This window comes from Mus caroli, chromosome 15, assembly GCF_900094665.2.
Source record: "Mus caroli chromosome 15, CAROLI_EIJ_v1.1, whole genome shotgun sequence".
Classification (NCBI taxonomy): Eukaryota; Metazoa; Chordata; class Mammalia; order Rodentia; family Muridae; genus Mus; species Mus caroli.
Window position 1 is genome coordinate 777,123 of NC_034584.1, and position 13,602 is coordinate 790,724.

At 42.4% G+C, this 13,602-nt stretch overlaps 1 protein-coding gene across 1 annotated transcript in view; it reads left to right on the plus strand.

Moving 5' to 3' along the window:
- Oxct1 (3-oxoacid CoA-transferase 1) overlaps nt 1-13,602 on the plus strand; it is a 124,446-nt gene that overhangs the window by 6,925 nt on the left and 103,919 nt on the right. The window contains exons 2-3 of the mRNA XM_021182934.2: nt 1,458-1,566; nt 3,323-3,413. Coding sequence (XP_021038593.1) covers nt 1,458-1,566; nt 3,323-3,413 — 200 coding nt within the window. The remainder of the gene's footprint in view (nt 1-1,457; nt 1,567-3,322; nt 3,414-13,602) is intronic.

Consider the following 13,602-nt stretch of genomic DNA (forward strand, 5'->3'; position numbering starts at 1 on the left):
TCTCACTGGCTATAACAAACATCTCAGCCTGGACACTTAGGGAAGAAGTTTATTTAGCTCATGGTTAATTGGAGACTAAAAGTCCACTGTTCGGTGATTGCCTCTGGTGAAAGCATTGTGTGTATATAATAAGCTTTATAACATGGCAGAGGAGCTGAGGGACAAGCAGGTGTGTGCAGGAGGGGCAGCCTCGCTCTGGAAAAGCCTGAGCTTGACAGTCAGCAATTCAGTGCAGTCAGAGAAGGCACTTGTGCACTCCTGCAAGTTTGGACCCTATGGCATCAATACCTTTGTGCAAGCTCCCACACCTCACGAAAGTCCTACTGCCTCTCAACACTGTTCCACGGGGACCCAGTTCTGACATGGGCTTTGGAGGTGACAAAAAACATCTACAGACCACAGTGTTTACTGTTGGCCCAAATAGTTCACTGGTGTGGCCAACTAAACCCTCCATTTAGTGGTGGTCTGCTACCTTTTCTCCAGCTTCCATAACAGCAGTGTAAGGAAGGCTGTCCTCTGGTGTGCAGTTCGTCACTTGTCTCTTTAGAGTTTTCCTATCACCTGCAACTGACCACCCTGGACCACAATCTCCTCAGAGAGCAGTAGTCATACCATAATATAGATTAGATAAACGGTATGGAACTTGGCACAGGTAGGATCTCAGTATTTGTGTACTGAGTGGGAAGCTAGGTTACTATCAGAAATTGTGACTAATGTCACTAACATTGTGAATTTGCATCCCAGGATGCGATGTGAGTTAGCTATCTTTGTTCTTCTTCTTTTATTTTTTATTTTTTTATTGTTTTTTTTTTGAGACAGGATTTCTCTGTGGAACCCTGGCTGTCCTGGAACTCACTTTGTAGACCAGGCTGCCTCTGCCTCTGCCTCCTAAGTGCTGGAATTAAGGGTGTGCACCACCATGCCCTGCACCTACTTTTATTCTTTTGGGGGACTAGTCACAAGTGACAAAGTTGGATTTTTCCTTTGTAATAAAAGATGTGGATCCAAGGGATGCTGGGAATAGGGCATTTCTACCCTGTCAAAGATAAACTATTTAAGGCTCAACTCTTTACAGATAGAATTGTGCCAGAGAAACAGAGAGAATCCTGTTAGAGGAACAGAGTAAAATGGTATTACAGAGGTTAGAAGTTGAAGGAATTGGGAAGATGTTGGTCAAAGGACGCAATGTTTCCCTTAGATAGGAGAAATAAGCTTAGGGGACAGATCTATTATATCTGTGGTGATGATCCGTAACAGTGACTATACTTGAAAACTCGGAGTAGTTGTGAAATGTTCTTAACACAAAAGAATGTGTGAGGTTATTCATTCTGTAATGAGTACATGTATGGGAATGTGATGTTATAGACTGTGGACATACAGTTTTGTCAATTAAAATGCAAAACATGTAAAGTCGAGCTGCAAATGATTGTTCACTGGGAATGTTTTCACTGTTTCAGGGGTGTGTCTGCTACTTCTCTGTCAGTACTCGTCACCACACCAAGTTTTACACAGATCCTGTGGATGCTGTAAAAGATATTCCTAATGGTGCAACCTTGCTGGTTGGTGGTAAGTAATGAGACTGTTTTCCTCTTGATGGTAATATCCGTAGGTTTTAGGAAAATCATGTGGTAGAGCGGTATAGATTCCAAATGCCAATTATTTAACAGTTAGCTCTGACATACTTGCTGTCTTACTTATGACACACCATGGCCCTGTCTATCACAGTCTCTCCCTGAAAGGTTAGCACTCTGCTGCGGGGCTTTTCCTTCCTCCTTCTGATTGTAATTGAAAAGCTGGAGTTTTGAACTTCGGGTATCTTATCAGGAACCATGATGGAGCTTTGAGCCACGATGGATCGCTACATCCTTAGGAATTCTGCTGGACTTGAAACATGTGTCGCATCTTGTCAGATACCCTACCCACTCTTTATTGTTCCGTATTTGTTGAGCAGGAGAGCAGAGGGTCTCTGTGTTGTTGAGCCTCCCATATTCTGTTCCCGCTACTTCTTTGGGATGTCTTTTGTAACCACTGCCTCAGATTTAACACTAAACTTCCTGAGTCTTGCATATGGAATCAAGTCTTATTTTAGGGCTGCTCTTTACTGAATGTCCATCTTAAATCCAACACTTTTGGAAGGATTTTAAAGATATAAAAATGAATGAAATTTATTGGCTTAGTGCTCTAGTTCTGTACAATATACTAACACAGATGTATAAAAATGAATGTTTAAACAAACAGCCGGATATGGTTTGAATTATGAAGAGGGAAAATAGTACCCATGCTATATATGAACTGATTACTTTTGGCCTTACCTTAGTCAAATGTAAAGGAATTTTAATCCAGCAACATGGCTACTCTAGCAAGGGATCATATCCAAAGACCTAGGTCTGTGTGATCTAGCTGTAATACAGACTCCTAAAAATTACCTATAATTGAGGAGCAGACAAAGTGATGGATCAGAGAAAGATTTGACAGAATGAGTCAGACTCAGGAGAATAGACAGGAAAGAAAGGCTACTTAAGAGCAGTGCAGGGAGAGAGGTGGAGTGGAGTTCAGTTGAGTTTGGTGCAGTTCACTTGAATGAGTGGAGTTCCGTTGAATTTAGTGCAGTTGAGTTGAATGTAGTTGAGTTGAGTTCGTGAAGTTTCCTTCAGTTCCTTTCAGCTGTGTAGTCGGTATAGTCAGTGCAGGTCAGTTCACAGAGTTCAGAGGCAGGTTTTCTAAACAGCAATTCAGTCAGAAGCCCAGAGAAGCCATTTTGAATCAGTCTGCTTGGAGAGGAGTTTGAGCCAGAACACCTGAGTTGAAACAGCCAGGCAGAGTTCAGAAAGATCTAGATAGAGTGAGTTTATTCTGCAGTAAGTCTTGGGGGCTGTAACATTCTACATCTAGGTTAGCAGATGGAGGATGGAAAACTGAAGCCTTCAAGGTCTGGACTTACAGAAGATTAGATTGGGCAGAGGCTAAAAACTTGCAGGCGTAGGCCAAGGGGTAGTTAGATAGAAAAGCTCTGGGCTTCGCCCAAGACACGTGTATGCAAAGCTTGGTTATATCTCTTATCCCATCCCTTCCTCTGAGGACGTAAAACCAACCTTTCCTGTCAAAGCCTTTACTATGGTTTCTGGTGATATATAATGTTGTGAAACGCTGAGGTCCAGTTACATGACTGACGGCTGTTTATTGTGTTGATAAGGGTTAGCTGTGTATTTGCAGTATTACATCTAACAGCACGATTTATGGTTTGTTTTTCTTTTATTAAGAATGGTGCACACATCTTGAAAGAACATTACAAGGCACATTGTTTTCCTTTTGTACTTTACAGGTTTTGGGCTGTGTGGTATTCCAGAGAATCTTATAGGAGCTTTACTGAAGACTGGAGTAAAAGATCTAACTGCAGTCAGCAACAATGCAGGGTAAGTGGACTTCTGAAATGACTAGCTAGAAAGAAATGCCAGCTTTAAGATAACGCTGAACAGTTTATCAGCAATCAGGGATGAGACCCCTAGTATATTATTCAGTATCAAGTAGTCAGCCCTAAACACATGTATGTATACCCAAGAAACACCACGTAAACTCAATAGGATCTGTCTGTCTGCCTGTCTGTCTGTCTGTTTCTATCTATGTATCTGTATGTATGTATGTATGTATGTATCTATCTACCTAGCTATCATCTATCTATCATCTGTCTGTCTGTCTGTCTGTCTATCATCTATCTACAACAGTTGCAGAAGAAGAGGCCATGAATCTAAGAGAGAGTTGAGGGAGGGGAAGGGAAAAAGGAAGGGAGAAGATGGATGGTGGGAGTTGGAAATAATGTTAATAATGTACTCATATATAAAACTATAAAAATACTAACAATCTATCAGTGAAGTTACATTTGCCTCCACTTTTAAGAGTAATATGTTCAGTGACCAAAAGGTAGCTGGATATAGTAGCACATGATTGGAATTCCATCACTAAGGAGACAGGGGGAAGGTAATAAAGAGATCGGTACTAGCATGATCTCTGTGCCAAGCAACGAGATCCCTTCTCAAAAAACAGAAAAGTGGGTAGTGAGGGCAAGAATGAAGTTACTTGTTTTTATTTTTGTTTCCTAACCTGTAGCACTGTGATTGAACTTAGGTCCTTGGGCATGTTAGGCAAGTGATTCACCTCTGGGCTATATCTCCAATCTCCTTTTCTCACTTTTGATTTTGATATAAGAGCTCACTAAATTGCCCAGGCTAGCCCTGGGCTTTCTCTGTAGCCCAGGGAGATCTTCAAGTGATGAGTGTCCTGATGTAGCCAGCGAAGTAGGTGGAGCTGCACCATCTGGCCCAGCAAAGTCACACTTATTCCTGTAGTTTTGATGCCACATCTCATAATCTTAAGTGAAGGGGCTTTGCTTTACCTTCTATAAATATGTAAATCAATGGTTTATGTCTTTATCTGATAAGCTTTTATTTTTAAATAATGTAAACTATATTGAAAGTCAGAATAAAAATTTTTTTTGAAGTTTTTCCTTATGTTCTTTGTATTAGAGGCTAATATGTATAAAACAAGAAGGACATTGATTTGAAATCTGTTCCAAGTTCTTTCTTTTGGTTATATCTTTACTCCAGAGGCCATATGAAGACATACATTGATCATGAAGAATGTTGTTGGTCTTGATTGGACGTGAAGGGCATGCTGTCAACTTAGCAGTAGGATTGTAAATCACATGGTCATGATAAGCTATTGTTTTAAAAAGGCACGCGCATGTTGGTACATTTGTTGATGTCAGAGAAAGCTATTTGTAGGCAAAACAGTTAGCTATCTAACCCCTTCCAACACATGGATGAAAGATTTTAATTATCTTAAGATGTTTAAAAATGTAACTGAATTGGCAGCTTGGCTCATTAGTATAAAGGCTTTGAGAATGAACAGTGCAGATTTTCTTGGAAGCCGGTGATGGTAAGAGCTCATTTGGAAAGAGCTCATATTATGGAAGGATCTGTAGAAATCTCTTTCAAAGTTCAGGGCACTTACCTTGTGTTGTGCGACACTTCATGAGGAAATGTGAACAAAATGTCTCCCCAACTTGGATAGAGATCAGAAGGAGATATAGCCCAGAAGATCCGAGGCAATTAATGATACCACTGGCATCTAGCTTGGAGAATCCATGAATTTATTCGAGTTATTTACAGGAATATGGGCAGGAATTACTTATCAGAGCATAGACCATTCAAAGGCATTTGTGTCATGGAAAGCTTACTCTATCATGGGTGATGGACCCATGAAAACTGCTACCATGGAGCTATCTTCCTGACTTACAGGGATCCTGACAGGTTGGAAAGACTTCTGCACAGTTCTTAGTACTTATATAACCTTGGGGTAGAACGGGACTTGTGAATCTGGTAAGTTTCAGGGACTCTCTGAGATTTGTTAGTTGTTTTTGTTGTTTGTTTGTTTGTTTTTTAAAAATTTCCCAAGAGTCTTAACAGTCTCGCAATGTTTCAGTTAAAAGGAAATGACTACCAAACACTTTTGTATGAGAGAGTGACTGTTGGCCTTGGTGACATAAACACTGCTTTAGGTTCACACTTCTGAATATTTTGATATGTTGACGAAAAGGTTGAAAAGGCTGAAAATTCATTGATTTTTTTGGATGACCTTCATATTATAAGCCAGTGTGAACCAAAAGTTTCACAGTAAACTATCTGTCAACCATTTAACTCAAAGCCAGTGGCAAAAGGGGCATGTCATGGTGTCCATGTTACTTTTTTCCTGACATTATTATTTTGGGTTATAGATATAAAAGAGTGGGATATAGAAGATTCCCTGCTTACTTGTGGGAGGTTCATTGGTTAATTCACTTAGTTACTATGTAAGTATGTATGCTTCTGATTTCTTATGTATCATATGAATCAGGATTAGGAGAATTTTGAGGGTATAGTGAGGAGCCCCTTACTCAAAATAAAAATTCTAGTTGTGTGCCAGGCTCTTCAAACCCGGAGTTAAATGCAAGTGGACTCTGCTTTGCTGTATGCCTTGTTTTATTTCTACAGTGGCCGCTCTGACCTCATTGAGCAGATACTGGCCACGTTGTCTTGACTGTGAACACTCTTTAGGGCTTTGTTATTTTGTTTGGGAAGGGCCAATGATGTCCTGTGATGTGTGCTTGTTTATATATGCTTAGCTCATGAAAGACTTTATTTGCATCATGGGATCAAGCCTTACAGCCACACATAACATTTTTCTTTTATTGTTATACTTCTGATACTATCAGGGTAATTATAAATTATATGATTGAGATGAAAATGTGTTCCTAAATGAAAGCAAAGGAAGTAAGGTTCCCCCAATACTAAGTTTTTTTTTTTTTTTTTTAAAGATTTATTTATTTATTATATGTAAGTACACTGTAGCTGTCTTCAGACACTCCAGAAGAGGGCGCCAGATCTCGTTACGGATGGTTGTGAGCCACCATGTGGTTGCTGGGATTTGAACTCTGGACCTTCGGAAGAGCAGTCGGGTGCTCTTACCCACTGAGCCATCTCACCAGCCCAATACTAAGTTTTTAAATAATTATTTCCAGTAAGTGAAATTTTAGAAAGTAGATATTCAAGAGATTATTATTTTTTTTTTTTTTTCTCCTTGAGACAGGGGTTCTTTGTGTAGACCTGGCTGTCCTAGAACTGGCTCTGTAGGCCAGGTTGCCCTTGAACTCAGAGAGATATGTCTGCTTCTGCCTCTGGAGTGCTGGGTTTTGTGGTACCACACATGGCTTCAAGAGGTTAAATTTCAGATTCAGAAATTAAATATTTTCAGAAGATGGATGTCTTTTGTGCAGTGTCACATTAACACATCTCCACAGATTTTGGCTTTAGAGTTCTTTTAACCACTAAAATGTCTAATCCTACAAAATCCAGGCTTTCTTTCTTTAGGTATTCTAGAGAAATGTTGGCTTCTGGAGGTAAGCAGTACAATCTGTTGGAAACTCCATCAGCATCACCCTCAGTATCGAGGAGCACAGAGCCCGCTAGTATCACCCTCAGTATCGAGGAGCACAGAGCCCGCTAGTATCACCCTCAGTATCGAGGAGCACAGAGGCTCTTTCATGCTTCTTTCTCTATTAGATATGGCATGTCCCCATTTGCCCTGGGGTTCACATCTTTGGTCTTTGTATCATGAGCCATTAGGTGTTAGGGATGTAGCTTACTTATTATTTTATTTTTATCATCCGTGATGATACTATTAGACAAATGTGTTGGCTGAGGTCATGGATTAGACACACTGCAGAAAGACACACTCTGTTTGTAAGCTATCTAATAGACTTTTCAAGGCCTAAGCACTAGCTCTTTATCTGGTCCAGTTGTTGAGAATCTTAGGCATTGCCTGGTTGCTATGCCAGGAGACTAGTCTAAAACAAACCAAAGGCCAAATACATCGTCAGCCCCAGAGCCAAGATCAACAATACAGAAGGTAATCTTTAAATAGAGCCAAGTTAAAATATACAGAGAGGAATGAAAGAGTGGGCAGAAGAATGACCTACTGTGTGTGGGGTTTTAAAATGGACTCTGTAGGCTCAGAGGGAGCTCCAGACATTTAAAATTACAGAAGCCAAATGGGCTGGTTTCTGATTATGATTTTATTAGTCATAGCTCGGTATATTATCCCTGGTAGCTGAGGAATTTACCAAAGGGACTCTTTTAAAAGGACAGATTATAGTGGCATGAAAGCAGCATGACCTTAAATAACCCTGTAGACAATGACAGAGGGGTACTGTTGTCACTGGTCTGTGCCTGGAGGCCTTACGAGAGCCAGCATTTAGTGGTTTTATACATAGAAGGTGGGGAAGACAGCCTGAGTATTACTGATCCTGCTATCACTGTTCTCTGGCCCCAATCTCTCTGATAGTGCCTTCCCTAGGCTTACCCCAAGCAGCAGGCAGTGGCCAGAGAGCTTGGTTCATGGTGGATGCTGGCCACCCTGGCTACTGAACTGACTGGAAGCTAGCAGTGGACCCAGAGGGACATGTAGGGAATACAGAGTGACTGAGCTGGTCAGCTTTGATGTCACCCATCATTCACTGAAGGACTGTTTGGACTGGATGAGGGCACAGCCCATCTGGGTGGTGCCATTTCCTAGGCAGGGGATCCTGTAGGGCTGAAAGCTAGCTGAGAGCGAGCAAGGATTCCTGAGGGATTCCCTTTCTGCTCTTGACTGTGATCGTGATAGTTTAATTTCCTGCCTTGTCTTTCCTGTGATGGGGGACCATTGCCCGGCCTGGAATTCTAAGCTAAATGCATGCTTCCCCCTGGCCCTTGTCAGGCTGCTTAGTCACAGAAGAGAAGCTCTGGCTGGAAGAGGCATGTGAAATGCAGCAATGCATTCTTTTGACAAGTGCTCACCAAGTATTTCTGCACTCACCTTTATTTACCATATAGCTGACAGGTGCTTGGGATGCAGAAGTGAAAGAGAAAACAAAACAAAACCAAACCAAACCACACTACCACCCCTTTCCTCTTCCTCCTCCTCCTCCCTTCCCCTCCCCCATCCCCCAACACCAGAAGGGTATGACCTGTCACAGACCTTCTGTTCTATTTGGGAAAGACAGATAATAGGTAGTAAACATAAAAATGGGCAAATTTTCTGATACATTGGAAAGTTGTGTAACGTGAGGTAAAAAATCAAGCAAGTAAGCAAGAGGATTGGGAACCAAGTAGAGAGGCTGCTGTCAGCAATCAGTGGTGTAATCAGGATGATGCTAAGGTCGCCTCTGAGCCCACACTTGAAGGATGTGAGAGAGCCATGCAGAGAATAGTTTCAGAGACAGGCAAAGGCCCTTGGGGAAGCATTTCTGGCAGGGCCCGGGGAGCTGAAAGGACAACAGAGAGACAGAGAGTGATGTGACAGAAGACTAGCCCAGCAGGAATGATGTCAGAGACAGAGAAGGCATGCAACTGGCAGGCTTTGCCTGCTGCTCTAGAGCACTTTGCTTTATTCCAAATGAAGGATATCTTTGCAGAGTGGTGGCCTGTTCTACTTCTATGTTTTATAAAGTGTTATTTGGCTGCCATATTCAAAGTAGATTGTAGGGGCAGAAGCAGAAGAAGCAGATGAAGCAGAAGCAGACGAGGTTGCCCTAAAAGATGGTACCAGGTAGAACGGGGAGCAAGAAACGGTTTGATACCTAAACAGGTTGTGGAGATAGATTTGGTGGCTAGAGGGTTAAAGATCACTCCTCTAGGTTTCTTTCTGCCCATCTCTAGGAGGGAGCTGCTCTGAGCTCTGCTGCACACCAGGCTGCTGAAAGAAGCTAAGTTAAGAGGGGAATTGCTAACGTCAAGCAGGGCCTGGGTCTTAGGAGCGGGTTAGAGGAAGGGTGCTTGAGGAAGTGTGTGGAAAAAATAAAAGAAGGAAGAGGAAGGAGAAAGAAAACCGGAACAAAGAAAGAACAGAAAACTTTTCTCACTAAGACAGTATCTCTGGCACCTGGAGCCCTCTAGTGGACAAGTATATTATTAACCCATAAGGCTGTTTTTGAAAACTTTAAAGAAATTTTCAAAGTAGGAAACTATGGGGTAGGGGTTTGCTTACTGTCTTCTGTACTTAGGGGAAGATTGGATAGATCAGAAGCCACAGACCTGCCAACTTCCCCTCCTTGTCCTGGGTGAGATGAAGTCGATCTTGTGTGTGGTCTCCTTCGAGGACTTCATTGGAACCCGTTAACGGAAACTGCACCAGGCAGGGAAAGGAAATGCTGCTTAGCCTTTAATTTTATTTTGGTGTGTGTGTGGGGAGAGAGAGAGAGAGAGAGAGAGAGAGAGAGAGAGAGAGAAAAGAAGAAGAAGAAGAAGAAGAAGAAGAAGAAGAAGAAGAAGAAGAAGAAGAGGAGGAGGAGGAGGAAGAGGAAGAAGAGGAAGAAGAAGAAGAGGAAGAGGAGGAGGAGGAGGAGGAAGAAGAAGAAGAAGAGGAAGAGGAGGAGGAAGAAGAAGAAGAAGAGGAAGAAGAAGAAGAAGAAGAAGAAGAAGAAGAAGAGAAAAAAAAGAAAGAAAGAGAATGTAAATTGTATAGGTATTTTTATGCCTCTGGTGGGTGGGAAGCAGAGATTTCTGAATGATTAACAGTTCCTCGTTAACTGTAGGCCTCGAGGGATGTGGTGTGCAGGATGCTGTCGGGGAGGGGAAGAGCAAGCCTACAGATCAGGAAGGAGCCCTGTGAACCGGAATGGGCACTGGTGAGCCTGTTAACAGAACATGGGCAAGTGGTCCTTGAAAGAAATGCTAGAAGTTTGTCCCACAGGCTGCCAGACTTAACACCTTTGCATGTTAAACATGTGGGATGTCGCTAGGGGCCATTGGATTAATAACCCCAGTTCACTCTTCTGTTAGGTCCCATGGTTAAAGCCACAGTTCTGCAGGGGGTCAGTGTCTGCGCCAGGCAGCTTGGCTGGATGAGCCATCTCCCCAGTGTCTCTTGATTGACCGACCCCCCTCTTCTCCACTCCTGTGGCCTCCACCTTAGTTCAGAGGCTCACCATCATCTGACCTTTCCGCTGATCTCCCTGCCTTTGATGGGGTTTTTCAGAATCCATGGTATAGCCTGTCACCTTTCAGTTGAGTTGCCATCTAATTGCCTGCCCTCTTCTGTCCTTCAGGATGAAGTCCCTCCAGGCAGATCACAATCAGGCCTTCCTCCCACTCCTGCCTCTAGTCCCCATGCTGTTCCTTCTGAGCCCTGAGCAAGATGCCTCCTGCCTAAGGATCTCCATCTCTGACCTTGTTCTCAAACAGTGTTTTCCACCTTTTCCCCTAGCTAGATTTTCTCCACCCCCTTTCTCCATCTGTGGTCCTTGATCTTCTGTGTTCCCATCATGTATTCTAAAGACATCACTTAACACATCCCTCCCCTCTGGTGTAATTACAGGCTTCCTGTTTATTTCCTCTAAACTCTCAGATCTGCACAGGGGCAGGCATAAGCCTTCTCTGGGTTGTAGCCACATAGGCTGACATCTCTTCTCTAGGGTGGAATAAGCACTCAGTCTGGGCTTGCTAGATGAATGAGTTGTGCAGACCACACCTGCCATCAGAACGTGAATGTGGCTCTCAAGAGAAGGAAATACATGCTGCTCTTTCTAAGAGGATTTCACAGTCAATCTCATTGCACTCCTCACTTCTCTTCAGTGGGTCCCCACCTTGGGACTCTCATGGCAGTTTTATCCTTTAAAAAAAACTGTAGATACCTAATATAGAGTGACATAGTAAAACTGACCCTACATAGATGTACCAAAGGGACTTTACAAGCTGAGCGGCCATGTAGCCAACACCTTTACAAAGAACACAGGACAGGATCAGTCTCCGGAAAACTCCCTTCCTAATGCCTGCAGTCACTTCAGTCACTGGGAAGTCATCCCCCTACCCCATCTACATTATGGACACTTTGGACCATTAGTCCTGTCAAAGTCGGAAGCCCTCGTAAAAGAAGTGATTCATTATGCACACATTTGTGAATAGCTTCTTTCACTCAGTGTTCTGTCTGAGTCTGTCCATGGTGGGTAGTGCAGGTCCATCGTGTAGTCTCATTGCTGTATCTGACTGGATTGTCTGGACAAACTATAACTTATCTATTCTGTGGATGGGCAGGCTCTCATTTTGCCTGTAATGGGCACTGTGTTGAAGAACGTATTATAGATGTTGTTTAGTGAGCATTACGTATGAATTCTGGTTTGGTTTGGTAGACACACAAGAGGAAATGATGATTCAGTAGCGTCTGGGTTACTGTCTTCAGGGTTGTTGTTGTTGTTTATTATTATTATTATTATTATTATTATTATTATTATATTACTATAGTGCCAGAGTATTATTTTTTCAATGCTAACAGTGTCCCAATGCCATTCCCTAAAGTGGTCAGTATACATTCATCTTAGCATACGAGAAAATCCTTGTGTTTCATGCCCTTGCCAACTGACATGGTTTTTTCTGTTTATAAATCATTCCTTTGTCTAGATTATACAATCATATCTTTGTTATATAATCCTATTTGTTGTTATCAGTATGATTTTCACTGCCAAAAATATTTGATCCTTAAAAATAGTTTTATATAGCCAGCCCTTGGAAGGCTGAGGTGGGAGGATCCTATGTTCCCAGCTGACTTAAATTACACAGTGAGACTGCCCCAGACACACATACCAACCTACAAAGTTTGTTTTCTCTCTCTCATTGCCTAGTGAACTTCCAGAACCTTTGAGTAGGAGGGAAGCTTTCATTCAATAATTCATCTATCTTATAACTGGAATTGTGCTTTAAAATGTAGGTACACCATATAGTTACCAAACCCAGACACTATTGTGGATACCAACAAGTGCTTGCTAACAGGAGCCTGATATGGCTGTCTCCTGGGAGACTCTGCCAGTGCCCGACAAATACAGAGGTGAATGCACACAGCCATCCATTGGACTGAGCACAGGGTCTCTAATAGAGGAGTTAGAGAAAAGACCCAAGGAGCTGAAGGGGTTTGCAGCCCCATGGGAGGAGCACAATGTGAACCAGCCAGACTCCCCAGAGCTCCCAGTGACTAAACAACCAACCAAAGAGCACACATGGAGGGACCTATGGCTCCAGTTGCAGATGTAGCAGAGGATGGCTTTGAGGGTCATCATTGATAAGAGAGGCCCTTGGTGTTGTGAAGGGCCCAAGTGTAGGGGAATGCCAGGACAGGGAAGCAGGAGTGGGGGGGGTTAGTGAGTGGGGGGTGGGGGAGGAATGTGATAGGGGTTTTTTGGAGGGGAAATGAGGAAAGGGGATACAATTTGAAATGTAAATAATGAGAATATCTAATAAAAATGTAGGTACATTTTTTTCTTTGAAAATATGATAGAAATAAAGAAGAAATGTATTCATCTGGAGATATAGTACTTGCTCCATAGCTAAGAATAAACTGAGTTCTTTACAGTATTAAACCAAAATATATGTATTGTAAGAGACATAGGATTCATTTTGCTCCCTGCAGTCTTTTTGTTTGAGAGGATTGAGAACATTCAAGTATGTAACTATTGTTAGGTAAATGTCTATGATATAGGAACAATGTTCTTAGACTTATGCATAATGTGGGTCATATTTCAATGAGTGTGCTCATCTTTATCTTAACACAAGACCTGCACCTTCCAGCTGAACACAGAAAGCCTCTGCACAGCGCTTTGGGATGTTTTTGAAGCATCTTTGCTTAGGTTCTATCTCAAGACCACTTTGCAGTAGGAGAAAGAATAAACATGTGTGTTCTGGAGCTATAGGATGGATTGGGCTGGACAGTAAAGCTCTGCCCTTTACTCTCTGAGATCTTGAGGAGGGGGATTTGAGATAGGATTTTACTGCATGGCGCTGGCTGACCTGGAACTCACTCTGAAGACCAGGCTGGCCTCAACCCCAGAGCTCCACCTGCCTCTGTCTCCCAGGTGCTGGGATTTCTGCCATTTTTTTAAGCTGTCCTCCCCCCGCCAGTAAAATAAGGACAGCGAGCAGCCTTGTGAGGTCTTGCAGTGGTGAGGGGTAGAAGGAAAATGTGAATAGAATTTTTTAGATTTCTTTTCCTCCAAAGTATTAAAATTTCACATCTTAAAACAAACAAACAAACAAACAAACAAAC